The 21,655-nt window shown below is 39.9% G+C and overlaps 1 protein-coding gene across 1 annotated transcript in view; it reads left to right on the top strand.

Moving 5' to 3' along the window:
* Positions 1-20,792, top strand: part of Stt3a (STT3 oligosaccharyltransferase complex catalytic subunit A) — a 39,488-nt gene extending 18,696 nt beyond the window's left edge. The window contains 8 exon segments of the mRNA NM_001134749.2: positions 315-406; positions 3,766-3,921; positions 4,293-4,481; positions 5,927-6,043; positions 6,152-6,254; positions 12,059-12,247; positions 15,611-15,726; positions 17,092-20,792. Of these exon segments, the coding sequence (NP_001128221.1) occupies positions 315-406; positions 3,766-3,921; positions 4,293-4,481; positions 5,927-6,043; positions 6,152-6,254; positions 12,059-12,247; positions 15,611-15,726; positions 17,092-17,130 (1,001 nt within the window). The 3' untranslated portion in view covers positions 17,131-20,792.
* The last annotated feature ends 863 nt before the right edge of the window (positions 20,793-21,655 follow it).

Here is a 21,655-nt window from a genome sequence, read left to right as displayed (position 1 = left end):
ATGGAAATATTCTTTCATGTGTAGACATGTGTAAAGGTGTGCAAAAGGACAAGAAACCTATAGTTCTTGTAGCAGCATCTTAATATTTTTCATATTTAAAATATGGTGTAATCATCCATCTCTTCTGCTGGGCATAAGATTATCTGTGTTATTTGGTATGTAAGAATATATAGTAAACATCTTTGCATATTTTTCTGATAGATCCGTAGACTTACTGAGATAACTGAAGTCATCCGGTCATAATGAAGACATTTTCCCTTGTAGATTTCTGTCCACAGGGCTCAGCTACTTACTTTTCTTTCCTTCTCTTGCAGTTGGCCTCTATTACTGCTTTAGCAACCTGTCTGATGCTCGGATTTTTATCATCATGTATGGTGTGACCAGCATGTACTTCTCAGCTGTAATGGTGAGGAATTCCCTCAGTTCTAGCAAAACTTTATCCCTGATTCTGAGGTGTTTTCATTCATTCATTCATTCATTCATTCATTCATTCACTCCAAATTTTATTCCCCTCCTGGTCCACCCTCCGACTCTTAACACATCCCACCCCCTCTCACCCCCAACCCCCCTCCAGGAGGATATTCCCACTCCCTACTACCTCATCAGACCTCTAAACTCCCTGGGGCCTACGGTCTCTTGAGGGTTAGGTGCATCTTCTCTGACTGAGCCCAGACCTGCAGTCCTCAGCTGTATATGTGTTGGGGGCCTCATCTCAGCTGGTGTATGCTGCCTGGTTGGTAATCCAGTGTCTGAGAGATCTCAGGGGTCCAGGTGAATTGAGACTGCTGGTCCTCCTACAGGGTTGTTCTCTTCCTTAGTTTCCTCCGGCTTTTCCCTAATTCAACCACAGGGGTCAGCAGCTTCTGTCCATTGGTTGGGTGAAAATATCTGCGTCTGACTCTTTCAGCTGCTTGTTGGGTCTTTCAGAGGGCAGTCATGATAGTTCCCTTTTTCTGAGTGCTCCGTAGCCTCAGTAATCGTGTCAGGACTTGGGGCCTCCCCTTGAACTGGATCCCATTTGGGCCTGTTGCTGGACCTTCTTTTCCTTAGGCTCTTCTCTATATCTATCACTGCAGTTCTTTCAGACAAGAAGAATTATGGGTCAGAGGTTTGACTGTGGGATAGCAACCCCATCCTTCACTTGATGTCCTGTCTTTCTACTAGAGGTGGGCTCAACAAGTTCACACTCCCTACTATAGGCCATTTCATCTAGGATCCCTCTCTTTGAGTCCTGAGAGTCTCACTTCTCAGGTCTCTGGTACATTCTGGAGGGTCCTCCCAACTTTCTTTCTCCAAAGGTCACCTGTTTCCATTCTTTCTGCTGGCCCTCAGGGCTTTTCCCCAACCCAATACCAGATCATGTCTCCCTTCAACCCCATCTCTTTTCCCTCCCAGAACCTCCCTCCCTCTCCCCTTGCTTGCTTCTCCCTCCCAAGTGGGACTGAGGTGTCCTCATTTTGGCCCTTCAGCTCGTTGACCTTTCTGTGTTTTCTTTTCTTCTTCTTATTCCTTTTTTTTTTTTTTTTGGTTTGGCTGAATAAAAAATAATATTGCTGACTATACAAAGCTGCTTGCAGTTGTTAATCTGTTTTGGAATGCAAAGAGACTCATACTCTGTTGGTGGGGTTTAATTATTGTGGGTTCATAATCTTGTGTTAGGTATTTCATTGAATTTGGAGCAGATTAAAGAAAAACGTTCACATGGAACTGTAGTTACAGGCAGTAGTGAGCCACATGATGTGGATGCTGGAAACCAGAGTCAGGTTGTTCCCCAGAAGAGTAGGAAGGTTAAGCATTAAGCCCTGGGGTGGACTTTTGTATCTTAAAGCCGTGAGAGTACTGTCTACTGCTTTATTAAGACAGACAGGTTTTGGGCTGGAGAGATGGCTCAGTGGTTAAGAGTACTGACTGTTCTTCCAGAGATCCTGAGTTCAAATCCCAGCAACCATATGATGGCTCACAACCATCTGTTACAGGATCTGATGCCCTGTTCTGACAGCTACAGTGTACTTACATATAATAAATAAATCTTAAAAAGAAAAAGACAGACAGGTTTTATGTAAAGTTCTGATACATTTCTCTTCTACTTCAGAATATTTTTTATTTTATTTTTATGTGTATAAGTGTTTTGTCTATGAGTGTGTGTGTGTGTGTTGTGCACTGTGTATATTAGGCACCTTTAGACCCACAAGAGGTTGTTGGATCCCCTGGGACTGTAGTTACAGACAGGTATGAGCTGCCATATGGGTTCTGGGAACGGAACCCAGGTCCTCTAGAAGAGCAGTCAGTGCTTCTAACCACTGGGCCATCTCTCCAGCCCTTCTTGTTTATAATTTTTTAAAAAACCATAAACAACAATAAAAATGTATTTTAGCTGAGGATGGTGGTATAGACTTGTGGTCCCAATTCTTGGGAAGTAGAATCATGTGTTCAAGAATGGTCTAGGGAATGTAGAAAGTCTCTATCTGAAAAACCAAATGAGTAAAAAACAAGTTGGTTTTCTTTAAAAACTTTATTTTTTATTTTATGTGCATTGCTTTGCTTGCATGTATGTCTATGTGTGGGTGTCAGATCTTGTAGTTACAGACAGTTGTGAGCTGCCATGTTGTTGGCTGGGAATTGAGCTGGGTCCTCTGGAAGAGTAGTTAGTGCTCTTAACCACTGAGCCATCTCTCCGGCCCCCAGAAGTAAGTTTATAAAAAAAGTAAAATTTTTTATTATAAAAGTAAGTTTATTATATAAGTTTATAAGAAAGTAAAAGTTATTTAGAAGATATAAATATACATACATTTAGATCTGCAGTAGAGATTGCTATTTATGGTTTTGAGGCATTTTCCCCCTAAATTTTAATCATGTGTATGTATGTGTGTGTCTGTGTGTGGGTATGTGCATTTTAGTGAAGGTGCCATGGAAGCCAGAGGCAAGCTCTTGTGTGCTGGGAACTAAACTCAGTTCCCCCGTAAGAACAGTAGACGATCATAAACCCGAGTCATCTCTTCAGCTCCAAAGATTATCATCCATTATGTGTTCTTCTGTGTTTGCTACATGCTGGCAGGTGCTTCCGGCGTTCAGAAGAGAGCATCAGCTCTCCTTGAGTTGTCCGACCGGGGAGTCCAGTCCTTGGGAAAAGCAACGCATGCTTGTAAACTGCTGAGTCATCTCTCCAACCTTACTTTGACGTTTTTTTTTTAACTTCTAGTGACGTGTGCATGTGTCCAGAAGAGGATGACAGGTGCTCAAGCTGGAGTTGTCGGCATTTATGACTAACATAAGAATTTATGACTAACATAAGAATTTAGATCTTAGGGAAAAGCAGTATGTGTGCTCAGAGTCACTCAGCCAGTTCTCTAGCCTTGGTATTCAATTTTTTTTCCTCTTTTTTTCTGGGTTTTGTTTTGTTTGTTTGAGACAGGGTTTCTCTGTGTAGCCCTCACTGTCCTGGAACTCATTCTGTAGACCAGGCTGCCCTCAAGCCCAGAGATCCACCTGTCTCTGCCTCCTGAGGCTGGGATTAAAGGCCTAGCCTTTCTCAGTATCTTGATTGCTGGAATTACAGCATTGCAGCTGGCTCACATGCAACACAGTTTAAGAAAGAAGTACATACTTCTCTTATGCTGTAGCTGTATCATAACGTTTCTCTTCCCCTTTTGCTGGAGTAGAGTGTTTGTTGGAAATTGCCGAGTTGACGTCATAGTCTATTGATAGATTAAAGTCTGTCATTTGTGAAGCCCTGACCATCCTGATGATGATTCCTGGTCCTTTTAGGTGCGTCTGATGCTGGTGCTGGCACCTGTTATGTGCATTCTTTCTGGCATTGGTGTCTCCCAGGTGCTGTCCACATACATGAAAAATCTGGACATAAGTCGCCCAGACAAGAAGAGCAAGAAGCAACAGGATTCTACTTATCCTATTAAGAATGAGGTGAGAGGCTGGAGAGATGGCTCTGGTTAAGGGCACTGACTGCTCTTCCAGAGGTCCTGAGTTCAATTCCCAGCAATCACATGGTGGCTGACAACCATCTGTAATGGGATCCGATGCCCTCTTCTGGTGTGACTGAAGACAGCTACAGTGTACTCATATTTAAAAAAAAAAACTTAAAAAAAAACCAAATGAAGTAAGGTTTAAGTACCATGTTGGCTTGGAAAAATTTGTGTGTGTGTGTTATTTGCTTAGGTTCAGATGAGTATTAGATCAATGTCTTGAGTGGTCAGAATTAATTTATGCAGACCAACATTTGATCTCATGTAAGAAGCTGTCTGTGTTTGGTTTACTATACAGTCTTCCTTCTATAGGTGGCAAGTGGGATGATACTGGTCATGGCTTTTTTTCTCATCACCTACACGTTTCATTCGACTTGGGTAACCAGTGAAGCCTATTCTTCTCCCTCCATTGTACTGTCTGCTCGTGGTGGGGATGGCAGTAGGATCATTTTTGATGACTTCCGGGAAGCATATTATTGGCTTCGTCACAATACTCCAGAGGTAAAAATTTGGGAGGATTTGGGTAGTCAGATAGTGGTAGAGACACTTGAAATTGTAGTGAATCTGACATCTTTTACATGGATGGGAAGCTTAAAAAAATTAAAAATTCAAAAGCTTAGTTTTTAATAAGTTTTAAAGACCAAGGTGTTTTTTAGAGTAGTGGTTTTTAACCTGTGGGTCACCGCCTCCTTGGTAAACCTATTTCTGAAAATATTTACATTATGATTCATAACAGTAGCAAAATTACAGTTATGAAGTAGAAATGAAAATAATTTTATGGTAGGGGTCACTACAACATAAGGAATGGTATTAAAGGGTTGCATGCAGTATCAGGAAGATTGAGAACCACTGAGCTAGAGTAACTTAAATTCTAGATTCTGTTTGGACACGTGTATTGATGATATGATAATAAGGCGATCAACCCAGTTACAACAGAAGAAAATGTTAAAAAATATGTCTGCCTTAGAAAAAGCAGAAACTAGAATCAATATAAACAATTACAACCTAGTAATAATGGCATATAACATTTTAGTTTATGTCCCTTGCGGATCTGATTTCTTTTGTAGTAGCTATTGGGAATAGCATTTCAGAGTCAGATTTGTTTAACATTCAAACTAAGTGTTGGGTATTGAACCTAGAACTTTAGCATGTGCCAGGCACATAATCTACCATTGAACTGTTTACCTAGCTCCCAAGCTAAGCATCCTTTAAGCCTTGCCATCATGTTTTGTGATTTGTGTTTTCCCGTCTACCATTGTAGTAACTGATTTTATAATGTTAAGAGTCATTTAAATTACCTAATGATGGACTGGAGAGATGGCTCAGAGGTTAAGGGCACTGACTGCTCTTCCAGAGGTCCTGAGTTCAATTCCCAGCAACCACATGGTGGCTCACAACCATCTGTAATGGGACCGATGCCCTCTTCTGGTGTGTCTGACAGCTACAGTGTATTTCCATACATAAAATAAGTCTTTAAAAAAGATAACTAATGACAAACCGCAAGTGCTGGCACATGCCTTTTATCCTAGCATTGGGGGTACAGAGGCAAGTGAACCTCTGAGCTTGAGGCCAGCCTAGCCTATGTGTTGAGACTCTATTTCAAAAGGAAGAAGTTTAAATGACCTAATGATGCTAAGCTTATTTATTTAGCTATACTTCATAGTCTTCCCGACATCTCTTGGTCTACTGTACTTGTTTCAGTGATCTTGAATGAAGATATTTGGGAATGTTGGCTTGTGTATCATTTAAAATAGTTCCTTACTTTATATGAATGGAGGAATAGGTGCCCCGATTTTATTTTCTTGTTAGGCGTACATTACTTTGTAAAGAAATTGCTTAATTGGGCAAGTCTTCCTTTGGTATCAAAGCTGCCCTTCCACTCTTGCTTAGCATTTGGATTTTAAGAGCAGTGAGATGAACATTTATCTATTTTCATCTTCTTTTAGGATGCAAAAGTCATGTCATGGTGGGATTATGGCTACCAAATTACTGCAATGGCAAATCGGACAATCTTAGTGGATAATAACACATGGAATAATACCCACATTTCCCGAGTAGGGCAGGTAAGGAAAAGAGGTCCTTAAAGTGCCTGAAATGTGAGTCTTCGAGAAGTGTGTTGCTAGGAGAGGAGGCTGACTTGAGATTTGAGAATTGTACATTTATTTCTCTAGGCAATGGCATCCACAGAAGAAAAAGCCTACGAAATCATGAGGGAGCTTGATGTCAGCTATGTGCTTGTCATTTTTGGAGGCCTTACTGGGTATTCTTCTGATGGTAATGTACTTGATATTATATCTAGCCGCAGGGCATAGATTCTTAGAAAATTTAGTGAATCAGTTATTTTATTTATTTTTGTTTTTGGCAGTCTCATGTGACTCAGGCTGGTCTTGAACTTGCTGTATTCATAAGGATAACCTTGTAACTACTAGTCTTCCTGCTCCACCTGTGGTGCTGTAGCTACAGGCATAGACCATCTGTCTATATTGTCTCTCTTTTTAAAGGAAAAGTTAGGTATGTATGTATACAAAGGAAAAGTAACTTTCATAAAACTGAAGTTAATATCTGTGCTTTTTTAAAGTTAAACAGTTCTGGAGGTTTAAAATAAGTGGTTGTCTCATGGCCCTAAGCTTAATAAGTACCCTTAACCTCAGTCCCCAGAAGCAGTAATTTCTGTCTTCAGTCTCTTAGGTTTTTGTGCTAGGCATCAGTTCCTGGAGCTTACATGAGCTAGGCAAGCATTTACCACTAAGCTATACTCTGAAATCTTTAAATTTTAAAAATCCTGCTATTCTGGGGCTGATTAGTTTTAATTGTACTATATCATTATCTCTTTAAAAAGGTTGTTTTATTTCATCTATTTTGTTGCATGTGTTTGGGGATGCATGTAACCCATGGATGTCAGAAGACAATGTGTGGGAGTTGGTTCTCTACTGTGTGCGTCCAGGGATTCAATTTAGGTCCTGAGACTTGGAAGCAAGCACATTTACCTATGAGCCATCTCACTCACCCTCTATCAGATTCTTAGAGTTGATGAAGTGCTCTACCCTTCACCTCACATTTCTCCTCTTTTCAGTGTTTTTAGTATAGTTAATTTGCAACCTTTGATTAAATCTAGGTGTTTTGAAATTATGACTGTAAATACTCATTGCTCAGCCAATACTCTGGTTACATTTCTTCCTATCTCAAATATTTTCTTTTCCTATAGCTAGTGAGTATATTGTATTCCTTTGTCAATTTCCTTTGAATGTGTGGCTGCTTCTACACAGTTTGCTGCTACAAATCCAGTTCTGTGTCTGATTCTGAAAGGTGCCTCTATTTTACTTTAAGCCTATTTCAAATGTATCTTGTATAAACAAAATAAAACTGGTAATAGCAGGAATAGCAGACAATTGCCTCAGCACTGTTTGCTAGTAATTATCTTATATACACACACATAAATGAAATTATGTACTATATAAAATATATATTTGTATGTATACAGATCTGCTTATTTGTGTGTGTGTGTGTGTGTGTGTGTGTGTGTGTGTGTGTGTGTGTTTAGTAGGATAGTTCTATAGGATGTGATAGTACACGTCTGTATCTCCACTCTTAGTGGGCAGGAGGGTCACTAGTTTGGATCTACCTTGGGCTATATATATAGCAAGAACTTATCTGTTGAAAAGAACCAACAAATGTAGTTTCTTGAAGTCTTCTCACTAATCAGTGTAAGTAACTACTGTCAACTGAGTAGAATATATTTGATGTTGGCATAAAAGTGTCATTATTTGTAACATTTTAGAAAATCTTTATGAAATTAGGAAATGAGCAATTACTCTTAGTAACTTAGCATGAAAAGAAATACTGCTTAGAGTCTCAGTTATGGTTTCTGTTGCTGTGATAAAACATTCTGATCAAAAGCAACCTGGGGAAGAAAGCATTTATTTCATCTTAAAAGATTTTCTGTTTATCCAGGAAAGTTAGGGCAGGAACTCTAGTCAGGATCAGAGGTAGGAGCTGATACAGAAGCCATGGAGGAATGTTGTTGCTTACAGGCTTGCTTGGTTCTTGTGCCCTGATCAGTCTGTTCTCTTGTAGCACCCTGGACCAACCATTCCAGGGGTGGCCCTACCTACACTGAAGTGGGGCCCCCCCCACAACTATCATCAGTCAAGAAAATGCACCACCTGCTTGTCCATGGGCTAATCTGGTGGAGACATTTTCTCAATTAAGGGTGTTTTTATTCAAATGATTGTAGTTTATGTCAAATTGACAAAACAAAAATCAAAACAAGTGACCCCAAAACAAAACTAGCCTACACACTTGTTAAGAGATCTTGATTAGAGAGATATTTTGTTTAATTTTATTCTGTATTTGTGTGCATGTGTGCAATTGCAAGGTTGACTTGCCAATTAAGCAAGACTGGCTGGGGTGTGAGTCCTAAATCCTAGTATTGGAATTATAAGTATGTCCCACCACGTCTAGCTTTTATAGGGGTGCTGGGCATCGAATTCAGGTGCGCATATTTTTGTGGCAAGCACTTTCTGACTGCAGCCATCAGATTTTGTTTTTTAAACAGTTCTAGATGGGGACTTGCTGTGTAGTGAGGGTAGGATGACTGAGTTTGGTAATGCTTGCATTTAATCCTAGCACATAGTGAGATCCGGGAAAGCCAAGACTATGAGAGAGACCCTGTCTCAAAAACAAACCAACAGACAAAGAACTCATAGGATCTCACTGTGTAAACTGGCTGGCTACTAGCTATCCTCAAATTCATAGAGTTTGAGGCACCTGCCTCTGCCTCCCAAATGCTGGTATTAAGCCATGCACCACCACACAACAGCCGTTGCTTACTTTTTTCTAGTCTGTTATATATGAAATTGCATCCTCTTTGTGGAGTTACTATACCCCTGCTGCCAGATTTTTATTTAATTTTTTTACAGTCTTCTCACTGTTTGTGAAGGTGCCCCATAGATTATATTGCTTACAGTAAGATGATTTAATTTAATTTGGCCTTTGAGTGTTTGGTAACATTTTGGGCTAATGTCCAGTTATCAGTGAGTATATACCATGTGTGTTCTTTTGTGTTTACCACAGCAGATAGATGTGGCAAAGCTGAAGGTTGGGAATTAATAACTTTTGTTTGCATTTCAAATACCCCATCTGTTGATGAATTTTAAAAGTGTCTTGAAAATAAACCTTAAGATATACTTTGTTTACTGTCCAGAGCTTAACTGAAAATATCTTTCTGCTTACTCTGAATTATTAATAAAAACAGGCTAGGCACTGGTGTGCTTACCTGGAATCCCAGCATTTAGGAGTTGAAGCAAGAGGATCAGGAGTTCAGAGTCAGCCTCAACAACATACAGAGTTTGAGATCAGCCTGGGCTACATAATGAGATTGTCTTAAAAAAGCAAACAAATTGTTGCATGTATAACAAAAGTAGTCTCCATTAAATGTACTGATACAGTGTTATATTTATGTGTTAATTTGTGTGACGTGTGGAGATGCATGTATTATAGCATACCTATGACCATCTGAGGACAACTTTGTAACATGCATTTTTATCTTTTCTTTTTATTGGTTATTTTATTTATTTACATTTCAAATGTTGTCCCGCTTCTTGGTCTCCCACAAATCCCCCCATCCCATTCTCCCTCCTCTTTGCCTTTATGAGGGTCCCCACCTACTCCTGCCTCATTGCCTTGCATTTCTCTACACTGGGGCATTGAGCCTACATAGGACCAAGGGCCTCCCCTCCCACTGATGCCAGATAAGGCTATCCTCTGCTACATATGCAGCTGGAGCCATGGGTAGCTCCATATGTACTCTTTGGTTGGTAGTTTAGTCCCTGGGAACTCTGGGTGGTCTGGTTAGTTGATAGGTCTATTCTTCCCATAGGGTTGCAAACCCCTTCAGTTCCCTCAGTCCTTCACTTAACTCTTACATTGGGGTTCCCATGCTCAGTCCGATGGTTGGCTTTGAGTGTCTACATCTGTATTAGTCAAGTGCTGGCCTCTCAGGGAACAGCTATACCAGGCTCCTGTCAGCAAGCGCTCTTGGCATCAGCAATACTATCGGGGTTTGGTATCTGCATATGGGATGGATTCCTAGGTGGGATGGTCTCTGGATGGCCTTCAGACTCCGCTCCATTTTTTGTCCCTGCATTTCCTTTAGATACACTTCTGGGTTAAATTTTTTGAGATAGGTGGATGACCCCATCCCTCAACTGGGGGCCCTGCCTGTCTACAGGTTCTAGTCCCACTTTGTTGGGTATTGTGGCTAAGGTTATTCACGTTGGGTCCTGGGAATCTCTTGCTTCCCTGGCATCTGAGACTTTCTAGTGGCTACCCCCAGTTCCCCATCCCCCACTACATATTTCTGTTCAATTTTCTGACGCTCTGTACGTCTCTCCTGTCTCTTCCCATACCTGATGCTGCCACCCCTCTCCCCCTACCTGCTCCCCTTTTTCCCTCTTTCTCCTCTCTCCCTCCTAGGTCCCTCACTCCCTCTGCCTCCTGTGATTATTTTGTTACCCCTTCTAAGTAGAACTGAAGTATCCACACTTGGTCTTCCTTCTTGTTAATTTCATGTGGTCTGTGAGTTGTATCGTGGGTATTCTGAACTTTTGGGCTAATGTCCAGTTATCAGTGAGTATATACCATGTGTGTTCTTTTGTGTCTGGGTTACCTCACTCAGGATGATATTTTCTAGTTCCACCCATTTTTCTTTGAGCTTCATTTCTAGCATTGTTTCTAATAGCTGTGTAGTACTCCATTGTGCAAATGTAACACTTTTTCTGTATCCATTCTTATGTTAAGGGACATTTAAGTTGTTTCCAGCTTCCGGCTATTATAAATAAGGCTACTATGAACATAGTGTGTCCTTTTTATATGTTGTTATATGTTGGAGCATCTTTTGGGTATATGAAGCATCCATTTTCTCTTTCCACCTTTACATAGGTTGTAGGGCTTTCATAGCAAGCTCCTCAAACCCCTCCCAAAGGTTGTCTCACCAGTTCACATTACTGTTCTTTAGAAATCCTGTAAGTGGTTGAGGAGATGGCTTAGCCAATCAAAGTTCTTGCTGTAAGTCTGAGGGCCATAGTTCAAATCCTCAGAAACCAAGTAAAAGAGCCTGGTTTGGTCACTTAGGCCCTCACTGTTTTCACTGTGGTGGGGATGGGAGGAGCCCCAGGCTTGCTGGCATACCTCTGAGTTCAGTGAGACCCTGTCTCCAGGGAATAAGGCAGAAAGTGATAGAGCAAGATGTCAGTATTGTCTTACACACACTTGTTTTATGTTTATTTTTGAAATGAAAAGTTTCACTTCTTCTTGGACACATCTTATTGGGTTTTCAGTATTCTCAATCCTCCCCCACCCCCCCACCCCCCCCCAAAAAAAAAAAAAGAAAAGGGATCTCACTATGTATAGAGATGTCTGGCCTGGAACTCACTGTGTGGACTAGACTAGCCTTAAACTTCAACAGAGGTTCATCTGCCTCTGTCTCCCAAGTGCTAGGGTTAAAAGTGTGCACCACTATACTTGGCTTCCAGTTTTACTTTTTATTGAATACTTATGAAGGCTTAAAATAAAATATTAGATCATAGTACAGATTCATTTATATAAAAGTGCGATGTTATGTAGCCCAGGCTTGCCTTGCCTTGAATGCTAAAAACTCTTAGCCTCCCAGTGCTGGGATTATAGACAGTCACCACTGTGCCTGGTTTCCACCTTGTATTATATTCTTTCAGCACTTCTCAGTTGGAATGAATCATACTTCGTGTGCTTATTTAATTATATGTGGCTACTGGCTGCTTCTTGCAATAGCTCAGCCCCATGTAATTTCCAGGAATACTTTCAGTGTGGCTTAAGACTGGGCCAATAAGCATGTAATTTCAGTGATTAACAATTTCTAATAAAAGTTTTATATTTTTAGGAACTTTTTTGCTTATACATAATTTCCTGTTTTTACAGTTAAATGATAGCATTCCTTATTGGGAAAGTATGATGGAAATTTCTTTAGAAATAGTGATATTTTTAGTGAGTTACTTAGATGCAGCAGACTTTCTCATGCAGCAGTTCATTCCTTTTTTCTCTAGATATCAACAAGTTTCTGTGGATGGTCCGGATTGGAGGAAGCACCGAGACAGGAAGACACATCAAGGAGAATGACTACTATACTCCAACTGGGGAATTCCGTGTTGACCGTGAGGGTTCACCAGTGTTGCTCAACTGCCTTATGTACAAAATGTGTTACTACCGCTTTGGGCAGGTCTACACAGAAGCCAGTGAGTGTGATTTATAATGCTAATAGCAATAGTGATAGCTGACACATACTGTGTTTTCCAGGCCCTGTGCTTACTCTTTTTAAATTATTTAATCCTCACAGCAACCCAGAAGATATTTTTTTTTTTTTTTTATTAACTTGAGTATTTCTTATATACATTTCGAGTGTTATTCCCTTTCCCGGTTTCTGGGCAAACATCCCCCCTCCCCTTCCTTATGGGTGTTCCCCTCCCAACCCTCCCCCCATTGCCGCCCTCCCCCCAACAGTCTAGTTCACTGGCGGTTCAGTCTTAGCAGGACCCAGGGCTTCCCCTTCCACTGGTGCTCTTACTAGGATATTCATTGCCACCTATGAGGTCAGAGTCCAGGGTCAGTCCATGTATAGTCTTTAGGTAGTGGCTTAGTCCCTGGAAGCTCTGGTTGCTTGGCATTGTTGTACATATGAGGTCTCGAGCCCCTTCACGCTCTTCCAGTTCTTTCTCTGATTCCTTCAACGGGGATCCTATTCTCAATTCAGTGCTTTGCTGCTGGCATACGCCTCTGTGTTTGCTGTATTCTGGCTGTGTCTCTCGGGAGAGATCTACATCCGGCTTCTGTCGGCCTGCACTTCTTTGCTTCATCCATCTTGTCTAATTGGATGGCTGTATATGCATGGGCCACATGTGGGGCAGGCTCTGAATGGGTGTTCCTTCTGTGTCTGTTTTAATCTTTGCCGCTCTATTCCCTGCCAAGGGTATTCTTTTTCCTCATTTAAAGAAGGAGTGAAGCATTCACATTTTGATCATCCGTCTTGAGTTTCATTTGTTCTAGGCATCTAGGGTAATTCAAGCATTTGGGCTAATAGCCACTTATCAATGAGTGCATACCATGTATGTCTTTCTGTGATTGGGTTAGCTCACTCAGGATGATGTTTTCCAGTTCCAACCATTTGCCTACGAATTTCATAAAGTCGTTGTTTTTGATAGCTGAGTAATATTCCATTGTGTAGATGTACCACATTTTCTGTATCCATTCCTCTGTTGAAGGGCATCTGGGTTCTTTCCAGCTTCTGGCTATTATAAATAAGGCTGCGATGAACATAGTGGAGCACGTGTCTTTTTTATATGTTGGGGCATCTTTTGGGTATATGCCCAAGAGTGGTATAGCTGGATTCTCAGGCAGTTCAATGTCCAATTTTCTGAGGAACCTCCAGACTGATTTCCAGAATGGTTGTACCAGTCTGCAATCCCACCAACAATGGAGGAGTGTTCCTATTTCTCCGCATCCTCGCCAGCATTTGCTGTCACCTGAGTTTTTGGTCTTAGCCATTCTCACTGGTCTGAGGTGAAATCTCAGGGTTGTTTTGATTTGCATTTCCCTTATGACTAAAGATGTTGAACATTTCTTTAGGTGTTTCTCAGCCATTCGGCATTCCTCAGCTGTGAATTCTTTGTTTAGCTCTGATCCCCATTTTTTTAATAGGGTTATTTGTCTCCCTGCGGTCTAACTTCTTGAGTTCTTTGTATATTTTGGATATAAGGCCTCTATCTGTTGTAGGATTGGTAAAGATCTTTTCCCAATCTGTTGGTTGCCATTTTGTCCTAACCACAGTGTCCTTTGGCTTACAGAAGCTTTGCAGTTTTATGAGATCCCATTTGTCGATTCTTGATCTTAGAGCATAAGCCATTGGTGTTTTGTTCAGGAAATTTTTTCCAGTGCCCATGTGTTCCAGATGCTTTCCTAGTTTTTCTTCTATTAGTTTGAGTGTGTCTGGTTTGATGTGGAGGTCCTTGATCCACTTGGACTTAAGCTTTGTACAGGGTGATAAGCATGGATCGATCTGCATTCTTCTACATGTTGACCTCCAGTTGAACCAGCACCATTTGCTGAAAATGCTATCTTTTTTCCATTGGATGGTTTTGGCTCCTTTGTCAAAAATCAAGTGACCATAGGTGTGTGGGTTCATTTCTGGGTCTTCAATTCTATTCCATTGGTCTATCTGTCTGTCTCTGTACCAATACCATGCAGTTTTTATCACTATTGCTCTGTAATACTGCTTGAGTTCAGGGATAGTGATTCCCCCTGAAGTCCTTTTATTGTTGAGGATAGTTTTAGCTATCCTGGGTTTTTTGTTATTCCAGATGAATTTGTAAATTGTTCTTTCTAACTCTTTGAAGAATTGGATTGATATTTTGATGGGGATTGCATTGAATCTGTAGATCGCTTTTGGTAAAATGGCCATTTTTACTATATTAATCCTGCCAATCCATGAGCATGGGAGATCTTTCCATCTTATGACGTCTTCTTCAATTTCTTTCTTCAGTGTCTTGAAGTTCTTATTGTACAGATCTTTTACTTGCTTGGTTAAAGTCACACCGAGGTACTTTATATTATTTGGGTCTATTATGAAGGGTGTTGGGTCTATTATGAAGGGTGTCGTTTCCCTAATTTCTTTCTCGGCTTGTTTCTCTTTTGTGTAGACGAAGGCTACTGATTTATTTGAGTTAATTTTATACCCAGCCACCTTGCTGAAGTTGTTTATCAGCTTTAGTAGTTCTCTGGTGGAACTTTTGGGATCACTTAAATATACTATCATATCATTTGCAAATAGTGATATTTTGACTTCTTCTTTTCTGATCTGTATCCCCTTGACCTCCTTTTGTTGTCTGATTGCTCTGGCTAGAACTTCAAGAACTATATTGAATAAGTAGGGAGAGAGTGGGCAGCCTTGTCTAGTCCCTGATTTTAGTGGGATTGCTTCAAGTTTCTCTCCATTTAGTTTAATGTTAGCAACTGGTTTGCTGTATATGGCTTTTACTATGTTTAGGTATGGGCTTTGAATTCCTATTCTTTCCAGGACTTTTACCCAGAAGATAATTTTAACTAATGTTAATGTCGTTTTATATATGAGGAAGTTGAGCCCACAGGTTGCTGAACTAGCTAATATCATGTGATAATTAGGATTCAAAATCAGTCTGCCTTTAGGTTCTGTGCTTTAAAACATATATATGAATGCATTGAGAAGGATTTGGTTAAGTTAAATTCTGTGTTTCAGTTTTGTTTCGCATCAGGGAAAACAAGTCTTGGATTCATGGTCCATGGAAGGGTTACTAGTGTTAGATTTCTGGATGACAGTTCTTAGGAGTAGAGAGCCTTGAAAGTCATCTTAGACTTAGAAGACAATCTACATGGACTCTGCCAAGCATTACACTGGACAGGACTCAAGTAGGGAAGCACTTGATTTGCTGTTTCTATCTGATGCTCTTTCTTGCAGACTCTAGTCCGAGTGCAGGCTGAGAAATAGCAGTCAATGCAGTGGATGACGTGCAGCTTCCATTTCTTTAGGAAATCCACTTGTATAATAGGTTTCTCTCCTGTGGTTTTAGAGCGTCCACCAGGCTTTGACCGTGTTCGAAATGCTGAGATTGGTAATAAAGACTTTGAGCTTGATGTCCTGGAGGAAGCATATACCACAGAACATTGGCTGGTCAGGATATACAAGGTAAGGAGATGCTGCATTTCTCAGAAGCTGCTCTTGTTCTTACAGGTTTGTTCTAGTAAATCAATTTTCCAAATAGGGACATTTTTAATGAATGCCACCTGGTTTTAAAGTAGCTTATAAGTCACTTGAAGTGTTATCTATTTGTGTGTGTGTTGTGTGTTTGTGTGTGTGTGTGAGTGTGTATTTTCAACTTTGTGGATTTGATTCTCTTTAGCTTTATATAGGCTCCAGAGATTGAATTCAAGTCATCAGACCTATGCGGCATTTTCATCTGCTAAGCCATCTAGCCAGACCGAAGTGCTAACTAATTATATTTTTTGGTTATTCGTAGAGAGGAGACATCCTAGTTGGTGGTTATAGCAACATTTCTTTTTCTTTAAAAACTTTTTTTTTTTACTACATTTTTATATAGGGGGAGGCATACAAATATATACCATGTATGAGGTCAGCGTACAGCTTGTAGGGTTCAATTCTTTCATTGTTATGGGTTCTGGAGATCAAAATTAAGTGCCCTTATTCACTGAACCATTTTGTCGACTAGCTAGTCCCATTTTTATAGTTTTGGGGATAAAGTCTCAGGCTGCCATCAAGGTTGGCATTAAAATTACTGTGTACCCCAGGTTGGCTTTAAATGCTCCCATTTCTTTAGCCTTTGGTGTGTTAGTGTTATAGATGTGGCCACTCTACTTGTTGCAGTACTGTTCCAGGTAGGGATTGGAATAGCTTGGGCAGTAGGGTAAATGCTTGTGTTTGTGTTTTTGAACTACTTTTTTTTTTTAAAAAAGATTTATTTATTTATATGAGTAACCTGTAGCTGTCTTCAGACACACTAGAAGAGAGCATCAGATTCCATTACAGATGGTTGTGAGCCACCATGTGGTTGCTGGGAATTGAATACAGGACCTCTGGGAGAGTAGTCAGTGCTCTTAACCGCTGAGCCATCTCTCCAATCCTGAACTATATTTTCTTTTTGCTAATTTTTGATACCTAATCACACGATGTCATGTAGGAGTATGCAACATCTCTTATATGAGAAAATATTGAACCAGATACGACATACATACCTAGAGAAGTAAAGGCAGGGGGATTTAGTATGAGGCCAGCCTAGGCTACATAGCAAAACCCCATCTCAAATAACAGTGAGGAAAAAAAAATGACCTACCAAAATGAGTTTTTTGGTCAATGTCAAAGTTCATCTATACTGGTTCTTAGAAGTACCCTAAAAGCCTGGATTGACAGTAGGCAGGCTTATTTATTCACATGCAAACAGGCAGTAGAGTCTAGGGTAGTCCTTTCTGCTTACAGTGGAACTTGTAGATCTTTCCAAAGTCGACCTTTTGCTAAAGTGATGTCTTTATGTTGCAGGTAAAGGACCTGGATAATCGAGGCTTGTCAAGGACATAAATATCGCATTGTGCCCTGATATGCTTCGCACTGAGCGCGTCTTGTTGAGGACGCTGAAGATTTTTTTTTATATGCAGTTTATAAGAACAGCCGGATGGGATTAGAATTGTCTGGAAGTTTTGCCCTGGACAGTATGGGCTGGGCCAAGTGAAATGATTTTTATAATTCTGAGCAGGTTACCAAATGAAATGTTAAGGCTTTACTTTGGTCACTTAAAAGGGGGGGGGGTGGGTATTTTTTTTAAATGTGCCTTATTTGTTTTGACTTAAATTGGCTGATATGAGGATCACAGAAGTGAACGGATGGAAGACCAAATCCATGCTCTAGGTCCCCAAATGAACCAAATGGGAGCATTCTTTCTCTCCTGTCAGCAAACTCAAGGACTAGCTCTGGTTCTACAAATATAAACAACTTTATCACACTTTTTTGTTTTTTAGCACCCAGGACAACGATTCCCATATATGGGTGCTTAATAAATTTATATCAAATGAATAAATGTTTCTGGGACCAGAGGAGTGCTGTTTCTGCGCAAGAAAGACAGCTTTCTTGCTATTATGTCTATGTTCTTATTGTCTATTTCTTTAGAAGTTCTTTGGCTTTATAAGGACAGAAAATTGCTGAGTATTCCCGATCTCGCCAGTATCCTTTCAAACTAATGACAGTTATTCTTTTTCTAAGCAGAAATGTGAACCAAACTAATTCAGTAGTTCTTAAGACTGAGTGAAACATATCATTCTTAGAGGAAGACACTCCTCCAACATCAGGTTGATGATCAGTAGATGTTTCTGGAATCAGATGTAATTATGTGTACCTATATGGAATTTAGGTATTTGGTATTTAAACCTAAAACACAGTAAATGGCTCTTTGCTCATTTCCTTTAGACTGCACTAAATCTCTTAGGGTTATCCACCGTGAACTTCTGTTTTTCTTAGTGTCAGTCTGCTGTGTTCATATACCACTTGAGACTTCATTACTTGGTTTTGAATCCCTTGCTAAATATATACATAGAAAGTGGGAAGTTTTGGTACTAGCAGGTACCTTGAGACCATTGCCAGTCTGCCTGCAAAAAAGAGACTTTAAAAACATTTAACTTCAGAGCACAGAGATCCCATAGATATTTTGTGTCAGGATAAATAGCTTTCTGTTCTATACAATAGGATATTTGATGCATTTTACAACATAGGACATAACCACTGATGTATATAAACCACCTTAAGATAATTATAGTGTTTCTATTTAAGAAAACAGGAGGAATTGTATGGCTTTGAGATAGTCAACAGTGGTACTCAATACATATATGCTTAGGTGTACTTGTACACCTAAGGGCTTCTCCTTCAAACAGTTTATGTACTGTGTATTTTAACTGTGGTTGGAATTTAGATTTAACAGATGATTTGATATCCTATATGTAAATACATTACTTGATTTATATGCAGAACTCCTGCCTAGTGGGAAAGGTTAACCTGAGACTTATCAATATGATTAACATTATAGGTTATTAGTAAGCTCTAACCTATAGTATAAATGGGGCACCCCTTTTTCATATCACTTTGACTCCTGGGATCTTGATACTTTCTAGTCTACACAGATTTCTTTTTTTAAGTTGATTTCATTTTCAGGTATAGTCCTCATAGTGTTAAATCCATCTCAAAAACAATTTCACATACACGCCCACCCACACACCTACCCACACATTCCCCAGACTCTGCTTCCAGCTCTGGTGAACCTCGCATTGTGCCTCCTGCCTGATCATTAGTAACTTGCTTTGTTATGTTTTGGTGTTTTAGTTTGAGGTAACATTGATTTTTTTTTTTTAATCCGTGGTTCTCAACAGTGTGGGTCATGTCCTCTTTGGCAAACCTCCATCTCCAAAAATATTTATATTGCAATTCATAACAGCAAAATTTTAGTTAGGTAGTAACAATATAAGTAATTTTGTGGATGGGACATCACCATAACATGAGGAACTGTATTAAAGAGTTGCAGCATCAGGAAGGTTGAATACCACTGCCTTATGTTTTGTGACACCATTTTTACTATTATCTATTACAGTTCTAATTATTTTACCTTCTGGCTATTCTTAGTTAAGATGTGTTACTTTTTTTTTTTTTTGTTCTTTTTTTCGGAGCTGGGGACCGAACCCAGGGCCTTGCGCTTCCTAGGCAAGCGCTCTACCACTGAGCTAAATCCCCAACCCCACTTTTTTTTTTTTTTTTTAAAGATAGTTCCATGTAGCTCAGGCCAGCAGCTCTGAACTCAAGATATAGATGAGGCTGGCTTTGGACTCTTGATCTTCCTGCTTCTACCTCCCAGTTGTGGGCTACTACAGCTAGTTAGTTACTATTTTTCCTATATAATTTTCTAAAGGAAATACTTTAATTTTTTTGGTATTTGTTCTCTCTCCTACTCCTTTACCACTCTAGCTAGTTCTCCCTCATTTGTGCCTATTTTCTCTTACTGATCGAACACATTCATTGAACAACTTTGGGTGTTTGAAACAGTATCTTTTGTAGCTAGGGCTGGCTTTGAACTCCTGATTCACCTGCCTCTGTTTGCCAAATGCTGGTATTAAGCTATATGCCACCATACCTAATTATATTGGGTTAATTTTAAGAATGTCTTTGCTTTTTCAGCTTGAAATAACTCAAGTTTGTTGAATTGTATTATTTCACTGTTGTATTTGTTGATCTTTGCCATTTTCAGTGATTTGCCATTTCTTAGTACCTTATATGTAGAGGGGATACATTTCTGCAGCTCTTCTATATCATATTTAATGCACAGCTGGGTATAGCACTCCAGACTGGCGCTATTTACATTATAAAGGCACTGGCCCATTTTCTTAATGTTGAGAAATGGCAGTTATTTTGATGAGTATTTGTGTGTTCTTTGCCCCAGATCTCTTTGTTTTGTTTTTTTTTTTTTTAATTGTGGTGCTGGGTACTCTAAATTTTCATGTATGCATAGTCAAATTTTTCAGTTTAAAAAAAAACAACACTAGTTATATATAGATTTCTCCAATCTCTTTCTGATAAGGCTAATTAAAACTTTTACATTTTAGGCAACATGGTATGACACTTTAAATATTTACTTTTGTGTGTGTGTGTGTTTGGGTATTTTACCTGCATATATGTGTGTGTATCATGTGTGTACCTGGTGCCCACAGAATCCAAAGGAAGGTATCAGAGTCCTGGAACTGGAGTTATAAACAGTCATGAGTTGCCGTGTGGGTGCTGGGAATTGAACACTTTGGAAGAACAGCTGTTGGTCTTTACTGTTGAATCAGCTCCCCAGTCCATGATAAATGGGGCTTTCTGAGTTTTCTAAAAGTTTCTTAGTTGCTTTTCTTTCTTCCACTTTTTGGGAGATTTCCTTAGCTGTATTTGTGGTCATGCTGTTTTCCGTCCCTCCGTCCCTCCCTCCCTGTCTCTTTCTTCCTACTCCTTCTTCCCTCTCTTTCCCCTTTTAGCTATTAACGCATAGGTTTAAGCCTAGGGCCCTGTGCATGCTAGCTAAGCACTCTATCAGTGGGCAACATCTCTTAATTTCAACCATATTTTCAAATAAATTTTTCTTTTCTGCCTTCATATTTCTAAAGTCTTAAGAACTCTTTTGACTGTTCCATTGTTTTGCTGCCTTTCCAATTAAAGACTTTTCCAAATTCTTGGCTGACTGCTTTTTTAGACTGGGTGGTCCAAAGGGTTATGGAGAATGTGCTTATTTATTATTATTATATTAAATTATATTATTTTAATATACTATGACTAGGCTGGGTTGGCATACTGAGAAGTTGTTGATATTGGTGTTAGATTTCCTTTTTCTTTCATAAGATATTGGTGTTCAATTTCTTTTTTTCTTTTGTACATAAGATTCAGGGTTTCTGTCCACTTATTCCAGGATACCAGCCAGGCTGTCACCTTTCTGGAGTAAAGCAGGGAAGGCAAGCATATGTGGGCTCAACTCTCAGTACATATGTTTAACTTTAATTGCTATTTTGAGGAGGATAGCCACACCGTTTACCGTGCCTCCTTTATAGTTTACCTATCATTTATTTACTCTCTCAGTCCTTAGAGTAACTCTGGGCAAGAGCTCTTCCTCGGTTGTACAGCAGTAAGTGCTTAGCGATCTCTGCTTCATAGGTAGTCTTGTGACTGCCCCATTTTGACCTCCATATTCAGATTGCCTGGTGTCCTCATTTCAATTTGAGTCTTCTGGGCTTCCCACGATGCAAGTCAGGTCACTTTCCTGTCCTGTCATTGGTGTCTTTGGGATTAAGCATTATTTTATGTTACCTTTTATCTTCAGTAGGCTTTCAGTTTTCCAAGAATTTCTCATACTCAGGAAGGAATAGACGGTATCTCTTACGCATCCCTTCCTCCTGTAAGGAGAGTCTTGTGTAGCCTCGGTTGGATTCAAACTTGGAGCGTCAGGAAGGGTGGCTCTGAATACCTGATCCTCTCCATCTCCCTTCAAAGTGCTGTGATTACAGGCAATTGTTATGACTTCTGTCTTACACTGTTATTCCTT

Source organism: Rattus norvegicus, chromosome 8 (assembly GCF_036323735.1).
Source record: "Rattus norvegicus strain BN/NHsdMcwi chromosome 8, GRCr8, whole genome shotgun sequence".
NCBI lineage: Eukaryota > Metazoa > Chordata > Mammalia > Rodentia > Muridae > Rattus > Rattus norvegicus.
Note: the sequence above shows the minus strand (reverse complement) of the source record. Positions and strands in the feature narration are given on the sequence as shown.